Source organism: Simochromis diagramma, unplaced genomic scaffold (genome assembly GCF_900408965.1).
Source record: "Simochromis diagramma unplaced genomic scaffold, fSimDia1.1 OVJJ01000321.1, whole genome shotgun sequence".
Taxonomy (NCBI): domain Eukaryota; kingdom Metazoa; phylum Chordata; class Actinopteri; order Cichliformes; family Cichlidae; genus Simochromis; species Simochromis diagramma.
Genome location: NW_024386772.1, coordinates 273,831 through 291,114, shown reverse-complemented (window position 1 = coordinate 291,114; position 17,284 = coordinate 273,831). Strand labels below are relative to the sequence as shown.

Below are 17,284 nucleotides of genomic sequence, written 5' to 3'. Positions count from 1 at the left end.
GATGACATCATAATTGGTCTTTAAGTAGTGGAAATTCATATGTTGAGTGGTACGCAAGTTTATCCTTGTTCCAAGTGGTCTTTTTACTATGTTATATTAAAAACCACCGATGCAAGCAAGTTATTCATCAAGTAACTTAAAAATATGTAGAAGATCGTGCAAAATGTATAATATGAAGAACAGTGCTGGGTACATGTTAGGGCCACTGAAGGTAGGAAAAAATAAGGGTCAAAATGTTTTATGTTAAAGTGGCAGATATGTGGAAAAAAAAACTTCTCTGTACAACAACCCAAGCACAACGCTTTAAATATAAGAGTCAGCAACAACCTTGGCATCATTATTTGTTTTTGATGCCTCCATCCAACAACAGAAAATCATCAATGCATCCAGGAATCCCTATACCATAAGGTTTATCCTAAGAGTCCATCTGCCAAATAGCATATGGAACTTTAGTGCTGTTGCCTAAGATGTTGACCTCTTTGAGTCTCCACACTGTGGGGATCAGTTGCTTTAATAATCAGTCAGATTGTGTCCTGCGGTACCACAAGTCCCATTCGAATAGCTCAAAGGTGTAACCAGTGATATCCTTGCATCTGTTCATTGTGCTGTTGTTCTTGTCTGCTCTTTTCTTTTGGATAGACCCAGGTCAGAGCAGCATCTCTGCAAAGTCTGCATGCTTATGATAATATGATGATTCTCAGCTAAAATCACAAACATTTCTTTGTTGCTAAACCCAATTCAAAAGCATAATTTAATTAGGTCAATGTTGGCATGGTGCATAGCAAACCTGATGCCCAAAGTGATGAGTTTCCTTAACCAAAAAACACTGTTTTCCGAGTTATCCATTACAAATGTGCCACGTTTTTCTCACAACTTTGAAACTTCAGTATCAAAGTTTTTCCTTCCATCATTGAGCTTCATATGCCGTCGTAGTTCATTAGAAGATTAGACACATGGATTAATGTGGGAATATTAAAGTACACAACTGTAGAAGAGCTTACATCACCTTCACTTTGGCCATTTAGTGAGGAAAAGCTGCTAATTTCAGTCTTTCAGCACCTCCAACATGATCATTTTCTGCTTTTTTCTGTTTTTACTTTTTAAATTAAATTGCTGTAAACTGATCGTATATAGGTCCAGGGCTAAGCAATGAAAAAGCATCATCTTGGGTTCTGTGAAATTTTGATGGTCTGACATTGTAATGATGTAAAAAAAGAGCAAGAAAATGTAACAAATGGTAATAATAGCAGTTGGTGGAAATAAATCCCAGAATGATTAGAATGAAATAGCCTTTATGTGACCTGGGGTTTAAATAAAATTAAGGAGTGATAATTATCATGATATTGATTTTTACCCTGCAGCTTAAGTTGACCTTTGGTTTTGATAAGTAAGCTGTGACAACGTGCCACCCCCACCTTCTTCTTCTCACTCTTTACATCAGTAACCCTCGGAGGAAATTGTTTTAATGACTCATCAGCTGTCATAGATGCAGCCATAAACTTTCACAAAGCTTTAATGTTTGTCAGCGTCTGCTCAAGCTTCTGCTGTGAAAACACCCGTCAACCGTCAAGAGCATGTGGCGAAGCCTCTGTTTGTGAATCGGTTTAAGCAGTACAGAGTTAGACCTGTGTATGAAGCTCCCTCAGAGAGAGCTCAGCTTCTGCTTCACCCTTTTTCTACCTTTCATCTTCTCTGCTCCTCGCAGATAAAACAGTGTTCATGGTCTCTGTCATCCTTAGTGCAGTCTAAGTGAGTAGATATTTCTGACAACATTTCACCAAAATAAAATGGTGAAATGTTGTCAGAAAGGTGGAAGGAGGAGGACGAGGTCTGACTCCTAACACTTGCAACAGCAACAAATGAATTGAGAGACCAACATTTGTCCATTTCTAAACAATCTTCCAATGGGATGATGATCAAGGATTAGGATTGTGTTGATGGGTGATGAAATCTGGGATCCATGATGTTTAAAGTGGTAGCCATGTTTTCCTAATAATGGAAGAAGTCAGAACTGACTGTGTTATTCAGATCTAAATCTGCCTGACTATGGTTTCATGTCAGCAAGCATGAATATGACCAGTGCTGTTGACACAGATGTGTTTGGGCAAGTTCATGTGGTGTTTGTGTACTCTTTGAAATGAATTTGAGTGCATGAGACGATTATACTGATCTGTCGTCACCTCAAAACAGGAGAAACCAGAAAAGTCATGTTTCTGTCTTGTTTTGATTTTGGAAGTCCAAGTACTGTATTTATGAAGAAATGCTATTCAGCTGTTTGTTTTACTGAATGTCCTGTTCCTGCTCAAACACAGTGGTGTTTTTGAGTAGCTTATCTGCTTGGCAATTTAATTAAAAACTTTTAGATACCTTCTTTTTTTCATAGTATAATCTTCACGTGCTTCATCCGAAGCCCACTTTCTATGTACTCACTACCTAACTTATAGCCAAAGTATTCACTCACTGTGTCTTTACTGTTTCGCTAGCTTAGCTTAGCTCATAGCCGACTCGCTAGCAGCATGGCCTCTTCACCTGTCCCTCCTGCACTTTCCTGCTCATTGTGTCAGATGTTTAGTTACTCCTCGGCCTCCTTTAGCAGTAATGATACTTGTAACAAATGTAGCATTTTTGCAGCTCTAGAGGCCAGGATTACTGAATTGGGGACTCGGCTTCGCACCCTTCATTCACCCCTAGCTAGCCAGGCCCCTGTAGCTGGTGCAGCCGAATAGGGCCTAGGCCCCGCTAGCTGTTCCCTGGCAGACCCCAAGCAGCTGGGGAAAGAGGGCGGCTGGGTGACGGTGAGGAGGAAGCATAGTTTTAAACAGAAGCCCCAGGTACACGACCAACCTGTTCATGTGTCTAATCGTTTTTCCCCACTCGGCGACACACCCGCCGGGGGTCAAACTCTGGTAATTGGTGATTCTGTTCTCAGACATGTGAAGCTAGAGACACCGGCAACCATAGTCAATTGTCTTCCTGTAGTGTTCTCTGGTCCCCTCCCCAATCAGACCAGGAGTGACATGTTTAGCCGCATGTTCTCCTTAAATTGCTGGCTGTCTGAGTGGTGTCCAAGAAACGATTTGGGCTTCATAGATAATTGGCAAACCTTCTGGAGGAAACCTGGTCTTGTTAGGAGAGACGGCATCCATCCCACTTTGGATGGAGCAGCTCTCATTTCTAGAAATATGGACAAATTTATTAAACCCCCCAAAATATGACTATCCAGAGTTGGGACCAGGAAGCAGAGTTGTCATCTTACACACCTCTCTGCAGCTTCTCTCCTCCTGTTACCCCCCCCCCCGCCCAAAACCCATCTCCATGGAGACTGTGTCAGCTCCCAAACAGACAAAAAACAAACTAAAAACCAGCAACAAACAACTTAAACATAAACAATCACAAAGAAAGAACAATACAGTATCCACATCTGAACCAAAGAGTAAAACAGTGAAATGTGGATTATTAAATATTAGGTCTCTCTCCTCCAAGTCTCTGTTATTACATGACTTAATAATTGATCAACAAATTGATTTACTCTGCCTTACAGAAACCTGGTTGCAGCAGGATGATTATGTTAGTTTAAATGAATCAACACCCCCGAGTCATTCTAACTACCAGAAGTCTCGAAGCACAGGCAGAAGGGGCGGTGTGGCAGCAATTTTTCACACCAGCCTATTAATCAACCAAAGACCCAGACAGACTTTTAATTCATTTGAAAGCCTGATGCTTAGCCTTGTCCACCCCAGCTGTGAAACTCAGAAACCAGTCTTACTTGTTATCATCTATCGTCCACCTGGGCCTTACACAGAGTTTCTGATTTCTCAGACTTTTTATCTGATTTAGTTCTCAGCTCAGATAAAATAATTATTGTGGGTGATTTTAACATCCATCTAGATGCCAAAAATGACAGCCTCAACATGGCATTTAATCTGTTATTAGACTCAATTGGTTTCTCTCAAAATGTAAAAGAACCCACCCACCACTTTAATCACACTCTAGATCTTGTTTTAACATATGGCATAGAAACTGAACATTTAACAGTGTTTCCTGAAAACCCTCTCCTGTCTGATTATTTCCTGATAACATTTACATTTACAATAATTGATTACACAGCGGTGGAGAGTAGACTTTATCACAGTAGATGTCTTTCTGAAAGCGCTGTAACTAAGTTTAAGAATGTAATCCACCCACTGTTATCATCTTCAATGCCCTGTACCAACATAGAGCAGAGCAGCTACCTGAACACTACTCCAACAGAGGTTGATCATCTTGTTAATAATTTTACCTCCTCACTACGTACAACTCTGGATACTGTAGCTCCGGTGAAAACTAAGGCCTCAAATCAGAAGTACCTGACTCCGTGCTATAATTCTCAAACACGTACCCTAAAGCAGATAACTCGTAAGCTGGAGAGGAAATGGCGTGTCACGAATTTAGAAGATCATCATTTAGCCTGGAGAAATAGTTTGTTGCTTTATAAGAAAGCCCTCCGCAAAGCCAGAACATCTTACTATTCATCACTGATTGAAGAAAATAAGAACAACCCCAGGTTTCTCTTCAGCTCTGTAGCCAGGCTGACAAACAGTCAGAGCTCTGTTGAGCCAACCATCCCTTTAGCGTTAACTAGTAATGACTTCATGAACTTCTTCACAAATAAAATTTTAATCATTAGAGAAAAAAGGACTCATAATCATCCCACAGATGTAATATTATCTACAGCTACTTTCAGTACCATTGATATTCATTTAGACTCTTTTTCTCCAATTGATCTTTCTGAGTTAACTTCAATACTTACTTCCTCCAAACAGTTCAAAGAAACTGCTCAAAGAAGTCCTGCCATTAATTAATGCTTCAATCTTAAATATGATCTCTAATAATCGGCTATGTACCACAGGCCTTCAAGCTGGCTGTAGTTAAACCTTTACTTAAAAAGCATCTCTAGACCCAGCAGTCTTAGCTAATTATAGGCCAATCTCCAACCTTCCTTTCATATCAAAAATCTTTGAAAGAGTAATTGTCACACAGCTAACAGATCATCTGCAGAGGAATGGTTTATTTGAAGAGTTTCAGTCAGTTTCAGAGCTCATCACAGCACAGAAACAGCTTTAGTGAAGGTTATAAATGATCTTCTTATGGCCTTTGACAGTGGACTCATCTCTGTGCTTGTCCTGCTAGACCTCAGTGCAGCATTCGATACTGTCGACCATAATATCTCCAATTTGTGCATGTAAATGGAGAGTGTTATTCACACACTGAGGTTAATTATGGAGTTCCACAGGGTTCAGTGCTAGGACCAATTCTGTTTACATTATACATGCTTCCCTTAGGCAGTATCATTAGAAGGCATAGCATACATTTTAACTGCTATGCTGATGACACCCAGCTCTATCTATCCATGAAGCCAGATAACACACACCAATTAGTTAAACTGCAGGAATGTCTTAAAGACATAAAGACCTGGATGGTCGCTAACTTTCTGCTTCTTGATTCAGATCAAACTGAGGTTATTGTACTCGGCCCTGAAAATCTTAGAAATATGGTATCTAAGCAGATTCTTACTCTGGATGGCATTACCTTGGCCTCCAGTAACGCTGTGAGGAACCTTGGAGTCATTTTTGACCAGGACATGTCCTTCAACGCACATATTACACAAATATGTAAGACTGCTTTCTTCAGTTTGCGCAACATCTCTAAAATTAGAAATATCCTGTCTCAGAGTGACGCTGAAAAACTAGTTCATGCATTTATTACTTCCAGGCTGGACTACTGTAATTCATTATTATCAGGATGTCCTAAAAACTCCCTGAAAAGCCTTCAGTTAATCCAAAATGCTGCAGCAAGAGTCCTGACAGGGACTAGAAAGAGAGAGCAAATTTCTCCTGTATTGGCTTCCCTTCATTGGCTCCCTGTTAAATTCAGAATTCAAAATCCTGCTCCTCACATACAAGGTCTTAAATAATCAGGCCCCATCTTATCTCAATGACCTTGTAGTACCATATCACCCTATTAGAGCACTTAGCTCTTGCACTGTAGGCTTACTTGTCGTTCCTAGACTATTTAAAAGTAGAATGGGAGGGAGAGCCTTCAGTTTTCAGGCCCCTCTTCTGTGGAACCAGCTTCCAGTTTGGATTCAGGAGACAGACACTAGGGCTAGGCGATATGGCCTAAAAGTCCATATCACGGTATAATTTGAAGCATGTACGGTAACGATATATATCACGATATATTCTTTTCTTCTCTATAACGTATTTTACACACTATAAGGCACACTTAAATTCCTTTAATTTTCTCAATAATCGACAATGCGCCTTCTGTGAATTCTGGTTGTGCTCACTGACCTCGAACTGATTTTATGTAGTACACGGGCGCAGAAATCTGTCAAAAATGTTTTAGTCTGACTTTGCTAAGCTACGAAGCCGCACCGCTTGATGAATTGCCGGAGCATTACGGCTGCCGTAGCAAGGAGCCTCGCGCAGTAATCTGGGTCCAAAACTCTGTCCTTTTCAGGTCCCAAACGAACACTGCGGCATCACTGAGAGTTACAAACTGTCTAAATTCTTTCATCTTTAATAAAATGATCAGTGTTGCTGCTTTACCAGGTGTAACAATTCAGTTTAACATCCAGGCATCCATGAAAACAGAATTTATTAAATGTAACAGAGTTAGAAGTTAGCAGGAAGTTAGCTCACTAGTTTCCACCTAAACATGATGTAGCATGTTCTGACTGAGAGATTTCTGAAAAAATGAAAACGTACAGCTCTGCTATCACTTCCAACATAAATGAAGATTGAAAACTAAACAGCAGTGACGTTTGTAGGGTTACTGAAGTTGAGCTAGCTGGTATATAATGATGTGCTACGTGATTGCTAGAAAAACAGCTACGTTAGCATATCATTAGCACAGTGAAGCTGAAGGATGGCCGCCAACCTTTTTCCACTCGATAAAAGTTAACGTGAGGGTTTCTGGTGGTTAGGGACAAATGCAATTGCATGGCAGGATGCTGTAAACGGACCAAACTTCAGTCAGGAGAACAACTGAGATAATCCATCCACAATACGAGGTTAGTCATTAGTATACTGCAACAACATGGGAATAGAGCAGCTGCAAGAGAATTCAGCATTAATGAATCAATGGTACGGAAGTGGAGGAAGCACAGTTTTCGGCTTTCCCCATCTTCCAAAAGTGCTTCGTCTCTTTGCTATTACTGTCGCCCGGCATAATTTGCAGATGATGTTGTTTGCAGCTGCTGCAATGCTTTCGACCAAAACAGGCGCAGCTTGATGACACCATCAACATGCGCTATCACGGTATTGTCAAAATCTCTACAGTTGGCCAAATTTATATTGTTTATACCGCCCACCCCTAACAGACACTATCTCTACTTTTAAGATTAGGCTTCAAACTTTCCTTTTTACTAAAGCATATAGTTAGGGCTGGACCAGGTGACCCTGAATCCTCCCTTAGTTATGCTGTAATAGGTGTAGGCTGCCGGGGATTCCCATGATGCATTGAGTTTTTCCTTTCCAGTCACCTTTCTCAGTCACTATGTGTTAATAGACCTCTCTGCATTGAATCATATCTGTTATTAACCTCTGTCTCTCTTCCACAGCATGTCTTTATCCTGTCTTCCTTCTCTCACCCCAACCGGTCGCAGCAGATGGCCCCGCCCCTCCCTTAGCCTGGGAGTTTTTCCTTCCCACTGTCGCCAAAGTGCTTGCTTATAGGGGGTCATGTGATTGTTGTGTTTTTCTCTGTATTTATTATTGTACGATCTACTGTATAATATATAGCGCCTTGAGGCGACTGTTGTTGTGATTTGGCGCTATATAAATAAAATTGAATTGAATTGAGTTGTTTGTAGAACTCGGCTTAAAGAAAAAAAATCACGTAGACTTGAATAAAAAGCCTTGAGCACATGTTCGTGGACAGTTATTTTTGCAGTCCAAGTCATCATTTGTTCATCATTTGTAATGCAGGTGGTTTTTCATTAAGCTGTTGTCACATTTTGGCACATTTTGACCCCTTACATTACCTGTTACTCATTTATTGTAACTCAGATATAATGGTGCCACCATTAAGCTCTGATTCATTCAGTGTGTAACTGACTTCGCTAGCTTGCCAAACATAGTTTGCCAGCTAACATGATCATGGCAGATAATTGATATTATCAATGGTGTTGATATTAAGCAAAAATAGGTAGTATAAGCGAACAGTCGCTTTCTCAAATAATAACGAAGAGCAGTGTTAGCCAAATTAGTTGTGCAGCATGTATCTGGTAACTAGTCACAGTGTGAATAGGAGACACTTTTATGTGGATGAGTGTCTCCTATGTGAACATAAGGTAGAACACTGCGAGGCTTAACCTTAGCCGAGGCTCAGAAAATGCAGATGTGCCACATTCGGTCCAACTATCTCTTCCTGAGAGTTTTCTGTAACCTGTTGTGATACCCTTTCAGGTCTGTTTGGCCCTTTTCTATCCCCATGTAGCCCTCCCCTCAATGATATTTCCCAGCATTGCGAGTTACATCTGTTATAAAACCTTTACCTGTGAAATTTGACCCTGTAAATATTATCAGTGCTTTATTTAATTTTGCTATTAGCAATGCTGCCACATGTTTTAAACATTTAATCAGTACTGCAAGTTAAAAAAAACAACCCTTCTGCATAGCATTATAATAATTAGCTTTTAATTTGTCCTACTTGCCTCTAATCCCAGCTGTATGGACAGAGTGGTGTTAATCTAGAAAAAGTGAAGATGGAAATGATTAATTAGCTCAGCCGTGATTCAGACTGAATATTCATCAGGATCACTGGTCCAGCCTGTTATGTGCTTCGAGTTATGTGTTTTCTAAATGTATTGTATATTTGAAAGCACATCATACCTCCTGTAGAGTTAGCTCTCTCTGACTAAACGTAGCTAAGTTCAGTTATTAAAACCAGCGAGTCACATGACAAGTGTTTGTTTTTGTTTTTTTACAAAAGTGTCTCGATGGACTTTAAACACTTAAAAAGTACAAACAGCTTGCAGTGTCGTGTGGTCACAGAGTAACATCTTGTTCACACTCCACTGATGCGTCTGCTCACGCTAACCACTACTTTATGAGCTGCTGAGTTTACCACATATAACATCTGGTTTGAGGGCTTCCTGTGCATTTCCAAGGACTTGAGAAGCGCTAACTTCTAACTTTGGGCTTCTAAGAATCATGTGGTTGGTGTACTGTTCGGGGGAGCGCTGACAGCTGTATGCACTCTGAGCTGAAGCTGGTGATCGGGTGTGATCAATGGGTGGTAAGCCCATCCATTGAACTGTGGGTTTTGAGATTGTCCCTTTCTGTGGCGACCTTACCACACTGATTGTGTTTGTGCTGGATTTGATTTGTATAAAGATGATGAAGGATGAATGCTGCTCATAAAAGTTGTCTTAATACATAACTGAGAACTTTCCAGCACTTTCCAGGTCTGTAGAAAGACAAAACCTCTGTGGACTTAGCAGTACAGTAAAGGAAATATGACATGTGTGTGAACACATTAAGTTTCACCCCTGTTTTAATACCATTAGATGGGCAATGAAGTTGTTGTCTCTGTCAGCCTTCAATTCCACCTGCATCAACCCAAACCTAACCACATTGTTTATTTGGCCTGTAATCAATTTGATTTATGTAGCGCCAAAGCAAAAACAACAGTCACCTCAAGGCGCTTAATATTGTAAAGACCTTACTCTAATATAGGGAAACCCCCAAAATTAGACAACTCCCTGTGAGTAAGGATTTTGGTGACGGTGGGAAGGAAAAACTTCCTTTTAACAAGAAGAAACCTGCAGCAGAACCAGGCTCAGGGAGGGGCGGGGCGGGGCCATCTGCCACGACCAGTTGTGTATTGAGGGGAGGGACAAAAAGACATGCTGCAGAGGACAACCAGGGATTAATAATAATTCTTAATTAATTACAGAGTGGTGTAGAAACACATGGTCAGTGAAAAAGGAAGGCTCAATGCATCATGGGAATCCCCCAGAAGCCTGGGCCTATTGTACCATAATTAAGGGAGGATTCAGGGTCACCTGATCTATAAGCTGAATGATATGCTTTACCAAAAAGGAAAGTCTTTATCCAAACTGGAATCTGGTTCCACAGAAGAGGGGCCTGAAAACTGAAAGCTCTGCCTCCCATTCTACTTTTAAATACTCTAGGAAGAACAAGTAGGCCTGCAGAGCGAGAGCGAAGTGCTCTAATAGGGTGATATGGTACTACAAGGTCATTAAGATAAGATGGGGCCTGATTATTTAAGACCTTGTATGTGAGGAGCAGGATTTTGAATTCTGGATTTAACAGGAAGGCAGTGTGGGAGAAATATGCTCTGTCTTTCTAGTCCCTCTCAGTAATCGCTGCCAGGCTAAAGGTCTGTGGTGCGTAGTCGACTCATAAAGATTGAAGCAATAATTAATGGTAGGACTTCATTAACGTAAAAATGGTTTTAAAAAATAACCACTGTAACATTCTTTCTGTGCTGCTTTCTGTTCTATATTGCTTAAATTGAAAAACCTGCATATACATGCTGGGTTTACAAAGGATATAAATCTCATTTATCAATGAATACACACTCGTGCAGATTATAAAATCATTTTAAATACATTTAAACTCTTCTACTAACAAATTAAAATGTGTCATTTGCATTTTAAGTATTTGCATGGAGTCTTTGTTTTGTTGTTTTGTTTTGTTTTTCCGTGGAAATGACCAAACTGTCCAAACCCCACTTGTCCTCTGAGTGGCTTCTGCTTAGGAGGGTTGTTGGAGATTTTCCTAATCTGAGTCCCGCTGTGGTCGACTGGGTTCAGCAGCGATCTTGCAGCCCTTCATTCACTGGGTCAGGTGGCCAGTCATTCTGTAAGGGAGGGGCGAGAGACTGCAGCGCCATACAGGTGTAAAGAGAGGGAGCAGAGTGAAGTCACGCCATACAAGCTGGGTGTCGTGTGTGCGTGTGTGTGACTGGAAGGAACTAACAAATGTGCAACAGCTTTAATATTGATGTTGTTTTATGGTCATTTTTGTGTTTGTTTCTTTGTACTGAACTGACTATTTTGGGGTTGTTCAAGCAAAACAAGACGTTTGAAGAGGTCGCCTCAGTAAATATGCGAAACTGTACATATCAATTAAGAATTCGTTTTTTTTAATTGATTGAAATATAATAAAAATAATGTTTCTTGCACTCCTAGTTTCATTCACCTAGTGAGGCATTCTTTATGCCTTTTTATTAATTTTGGGGTTTATGATAAGTAAATAAATCTGTCTTTTTTATTATTTCAAATAAATTCAGGGTGAAGAAGAAGCTGATCAAAATACTTAAACCAAACCTGATGGTTTCCATCTTCTATAATTGTAGTCTAATAATTGTACAAAGGCGGTTCTTCTCTGCGTCTTGTTTGTTGTGTCTCTACGTGAAGAAAGCTTGTGATTTTGTGTGTGTGTGTGTGTGTGTGTGTGTGTGTGTGTGTGTGTGTGCGCTAATGTGACTGCTCACTTACATAACTTTGAGATGCTATTTTTAGCAGAGCAGAGCTGAGCTGTCACTCTGTTCCAAAGTGCTGGGAGTATAAATACATGCAGTGAGTGAGTTTTCAGCTGTGCTGCTGTCTGAAAGATGAGCTCCTACAGTTTAATCAGTGCTGCATGTACCTGCTCTCTACAGTAACCTGTAAAATGCTTAAGAACTCCTCACCTAATATTAGGGGCTAATTTTGGCAGGAGCCTGAGTGATATTAGACAATATTTGCCAATATTTTTGTATTGGTAAATTGCCAGTAAGTGAAAGAAGTAAAGAACAGACAAGAGAAACACCCTTCAACCCTTCATAGCTCCTCCAGAGGGCGCTCTGTAACTAACTCTGTAACTTCCTTGTTAGCAGCTGGTGTTTGGCACAAATACATCCAGCCGAGCCCAGCAAAGTGAGACGAAATGTTTAAACTACATTATCATAGTTCGGACTACACATTACAAATGTTCAGAAAATCTGTTTGTTTGATTTGTCCCAGAGGATATTGAGTTAATATAAAAATATCACAGAGTTACATCCACCAAACACCGATTACTCAGCACAGTGATTACCAAGCACACTGTCCTGATTACTGCAGAGAGCGCGCACTGTTCTACACCTGGATGGACAGATGAGTCGACTCCAGCATTTTACATGGAGATTTTCAAAGTCTCCTTTAGCTTTTGTAAATGGTGGCACCTCTTTCTTTTCTCCAGCTGTGACCACAGAAGCTTAAGGCTTGTGTTTGCTAAGGTCTTACAATCTTTCATATGAAGCTAATTGGGACTATTTTTTTGTCCTGAATTTCTTCCAGTATCATAGAAATGCGGTTCTGCACTAGACCTGATGCCCAGGGGTTGCATGATGTTACTGTGGCAGTAAATCACACTGGTACATTTTGTTGTTATTGTGTCTGGTTTCGACATTGTAACAGCTGGACAACTTTGAAATTAAACAATTCATATACCGCATGTAACAAGGTGTAGTGACAGCTGGACGGTTAAGTGGGGACCAGTGGAAAACGCCTTTATTTGCACATAGATGAAACCTACATGACAAACTGTGATATATCAGCTGTTCTGATGTCCTGTGTGTGACCTACTGTCTTTATTTCCCCACTGCAGCTCAGATAGAAATAATCCCCTGTAAGATTTGTGGAGATAAATCATCAGGGATCCACTACGGGGTCATCACCTGTGAAGGCTGTAAGGTAAGCTCCTCCTCCCTCCTGTTGTCTGCTAAAGTCAATTTGAGCGTGTTATAACCTCAGTTAAACCCAACTCTAAAATACAGTAAAGGGTCCAAAATGTATGGCCTCCTTCACATCGTCCAAAGTTATCCAATGAGCCAGTTTGGATTCTGGCCCCCGGTGCTCATGTTTGATGTCCCTGCTTTAAATGATAAGCCTTTCCAAGTCGTTCAATCACAGACTGATCTTTGGTTACATCTGTGCAACAATTAATGTTTGAGAATAGTTTGCACTTGGAACCCTCCGTATTTTGTCTTTTTTTCTTTAACCAGGAAAAGGCCTCTGCAATCATCCATCGCTGGCGTTTTTATGTGGCACAGCTCACCAGTGCATTTATTGTGGTGTTAAACCAGTTTTCATTGACGATGTAGTTGATCATTTGAGTTTAAAGTATTTACACGTATTGCAATATGATTTTATACCCATACCTGACCAGGCACGTTTGTATGTTTCGTACAGAATTTGGTCTGAAACATCAGTCACGAGCATCGGGCTCTAAACCATATTCTACCTGGTGAGAGCGGTTCTGTGAACAGGCAGGTGTGTTCAGCCACAGCGGCTGCTGATGTGACAGCTGGAGGCTTATTTCACAGCCAGCATGCAGCTGAAGCAGCCTCCAAACAAACCACAACATCTGCACTAAGTCGCACGTTAGATGTAAATGATCTGCTGCTAATATGACATAATGTTATTACATAATGTCATCTGAGAGAAATCAATGTTTTCCCTTTAAAGTTACTACTGTTCCCTTGAGCTTGACACAGAGTGGCATCATTTGTTAATTTAACTATAATTTGAATTACAGACATTTTTATATTTTATCATTTTGATGCATTTCCATTCAGATCTATACAGGCTATAGTGGCTCTATGAGAAGAAGGGTTATAGGCCATCTGTGATGCATCTATAAACTAGTGTGATCAGGAAACGTGAACAGGTACTATAAACGTACCGGGGATATGGTGATCGTGGGCTGAACCCCAGTTTGCTTCATGTATTTCTTCACACTTTCAAAGTGCTGTGAATGTTTCCTTTTCACTACATGGTGCTGAATGTAATGTTGACTTTTATTCTATAACTATGATGCTGACATCTCTAAAGCATTCTCACACATGTTTTATGTGGTTCCCACATTTCTTGAGGTAAAATGCAATAGAATAGAAAAGAATAGAATAGGCCTATATTGTCATCGTGCATATACAATGAAATTCTGCTTTTTTCCCCCCATCAGGTTGATAAACAGTTAACAGCTCCTTTGTGCTCTACATGGCACATGGTCTCCATTCTTTGCCTTGTGATTACATTCACATTTCTGCATTGCCTGTTAGATATTCACTGACTGCTTGTGAGAGTGAGCTGCTGACAAGCAGACTGACACTGATGTAGCATGACAAGGCCTGGCTCACAGTCTGCGCTCATCCCAAAAGTTGAGGTCAGGACTCTGTGCAGGCCAGTCAAGTTCTTCTTCGTTCATGTCTTCATGGACCTTGCTTTGTGTACTTGTACACAGTCATGTTGGAACAGGAAGGGGCCGTCCCCACACTTCTCTAACAATTGTCTAACTTAGATGTCTTGGCCAAGATATCGTCATCATCAGTGATGATGTCAACCCCAACCTCAGCTCCAGTTCCAGCTCCAAAGCCTAATCCTTTGCTTTTTTTTTTTTTTTTTTTTAAAAAGCATAGGGTTGAAAAAACAACAAATTAATATTAAAGATGAATTTAAAAAATGGGGTTAGGATTAGGATGACTCTAAATCAACCAGTGGCCATTAGTTGGAGCCTGGAAGCGGCAACTTTAAGCTGAGTTTTGACAAGATAACTGGCTTTGATGAAGAGGAGCCATGGCTCTTAATATGATTGGAGACTGATGAGACCGCCTTGGCTTCACATACTTCCATATTTCAACCAGACCGTGCTCTGTGTATGTTTTAGAGAGTGAAATGTAGTGTTGTGTGAACAAGTGTTTTAAGTCTAGGAATGTTAGATTAGTAACTTTGTACATATTGCAAATATGCTAACTATATTGTAAATACTAAAAAGCAGTCCCAGGGAGGCAGTTTAGAGGCCTGTAATTTAGTTCAGTTTTTATGCTGGTAGGTTAGTTAGTTTTGTTCTATTTTATTTTTCTACAAAATCTCACAGTAGCTCCAGTCCTTGTGTGGAAGTCACATTTGCGTTGTGCTCTGGGTTCCAGAGTGCAACACAAGACAACCCCCTGGACCCCAGACAGTCTCCCAGACTCTGATGATAGTCTGAAGCATTTGTCTCTTTGGTCATTGCAGTCTGGATTAGTTTATCATTGCAGAAAAATGTAAAAAAAAAAAAAACGTTTCTTTTTCTCAAATTGAATTTTTTCTTATTACTTTTTGTTATGAAGAATATTTTTGTCATTCAGTACACATGTTTGTGAAAGACTTGATTTTATGGGGGTTTCAGTATGTTTTATTTCCAGTAAGAATTAGAATAGAATGAAAACTGTCACATGAAGAAATTAAATGGTAAGTAGGGATGGGTATCGTTTAGGTTTTATCCGATACCAGTACCAAACTGGTACTTTTGAAACGGTGCCGGTGCTTAAAGAATGAAGAACACAAACTTTGTCCAAAAAACTCTTGTGTTCAGCTGTTTTTTTTTTTTTGTAAAAAGATAACAATGTTAGCCTTTTCTGCAGCTATAGGGGATTTATTGCATCACTCTTGGCTGGAAGCAGTGCTTAATCAATGGAAAAAAAACAACACCAACTTTGTCCAAAAACCTCTCATGTTTAACTGTTTTCCACTTTTTCTTTGGTCATTGTAGCCTTTTTGGCCAGGGTGAAGGGGAGTATCTGCCATCAAACAAGAAGACAGCCGCATGTAACTATGATGGTGTTTGCTAGTTCACCTTAAGTGCATTAATTTAATAACGTGGTTAGTGTACTCAACGTAAATTACACACGAACAACATTAAGCTACTGACCCAGAGAAGAACGGCTGCTGCTGCTGCCATCATCATCCGTCATCATTTCTGCTACACTGGCAGGGCTAGGGGCCAGGACTCTCCTCTTCGGGTTTTTGGGGGATGTTGCTAACTCCGGGTCAGATGACAGGCACCACACCTGCAGTAGATGTGCTCGGTGTGAGGTCTATCAAATATGGTGCATTTCTCGGCTTTTAAAAAAAACGCTATGCATCGCCAGGTGTTTCATCAGATTCCAGGAGTTACCTCCTTTGCACAGTATCACCTTAAAGCATTTGCTGCAGGCTGCTGAGTTTGCATCTTTTGCTGTGATGTACAGCCAGACTTTTGACTGCTTCGCCTTGGGCATTTTTAATCTGTAGCTCTGCTCTAAAAGAACGTACGTACCTGGGCCCGCCTACTATCCTTGGAAAGGTAAAATGATTGGCTAGAATCCAAAGTGTATGACATCTCAGGAAAAAAAAAGCACCTAAATAAAGCACCGAAATGTGCGCTGCTTTTCGGTCTGGTTACTACCGTTTATGTCAGAACCGATGCCATCATGGCACCGGATACTGGTACCCATCCCTAATGGTAAGTGATAGTGGGGCTGTGCATCCTTCAGGAAATCCATTTTGAATTGTAGCTCCATGAGTGCACTGAAGATGCCAAAAGCAAAGAGTAACCAGATTTGATGTTTTTATACTGGGGGAAGGTCTCACAGTGACGCACATTTCATCCTTTGCCTCTATGATCTCCAACATGAGCACAAACATGAAGGCTTGACTGTTGTTTCAGTGATCAATCATAGAGATATTTTGGTATGAAAACAATGATTTTAATAGAACTCTTTCATGCTCTCTCAGGGTTTCTTCAGGCGTAGTCAGCAGAGTAACGCCACCTACTCGTGTCCTCGCCAGAAAAACTGTCTGATCGACCGAACGAGCCGAAACCGCTGCCAGCACTGCCGTCTGCAGAAATGTCTCGCTGTGGGCATGTCCCGAGACGGTAAGGCAAACACATGCACAGCAGATCTACACGTTACGAACATATCGAACCCACCTCTATGTCCAGAATCACCCTGAAGTACAACAACTGTGTGCTGTATGTGTATGTTAACCCTAACCCTGACTCTGATCCAGTTAATTCATAAAATGTAAATGAAAAATATATATTTGATATAGGGATGCAACGATAACAAATTTTTCAAACCTATACTATACCGATACTTGGATCTGAGTACTTGCCGATACTTCTACTACACACACACACACACAAAAATGCAATGCATTGGAAGACAGTTTTATTTTATTCTCTAAAATAATAATAAAAATGACCACAAAAATAAAGTTTCAAGTGAAAAATAAGCACTTCTGTTAAATTATTGAATTACAAGTGTCCACATTGTAATTCAACAAAATATCAGTGAACTATTTGGCTCTGTCTCCAGCTTTCAGAATAATAAATAAACACTTCTGTTTGGAATAAAATCAATAAGTCGTCGCTTTTCCAAAACCTGAGTTAAAGTTGGCTGTTCTGGTCTTGCGTTAGCCTTAGCGAACTCGGTGCATGATGTG

General features: G+C 40.4%; 1 protein-coding gene across 2 annotated transcripts in view; it reads left to right on the top strand.

Moving 5' to 3' along the window:
- The window catches only part of LOC120739368 (nuclear receptor ROR-alpha A-like), a 165,516-nt gene that overhangs the window by 134,297 nt on the left and 13,935 nt on the right, over window positions 1-17,284 (top strand). For both annotated transcript variants that reach the window (XM_040041127.1, XM_040041133.1), the window contains 2 exons: window positions 12,645-12,730; window positions 16,574-16,715. In XM_040041127.1, the coding sequence (XP_039897061.1) occupies window positions 12,645-12,730; window positions 16,574-16,715 (228 nt within the window). The remainder of the gene's footprint in view (window positions 1-12,644; window positions 12,731-16,573; window positions 16,716-17,284) is intronic.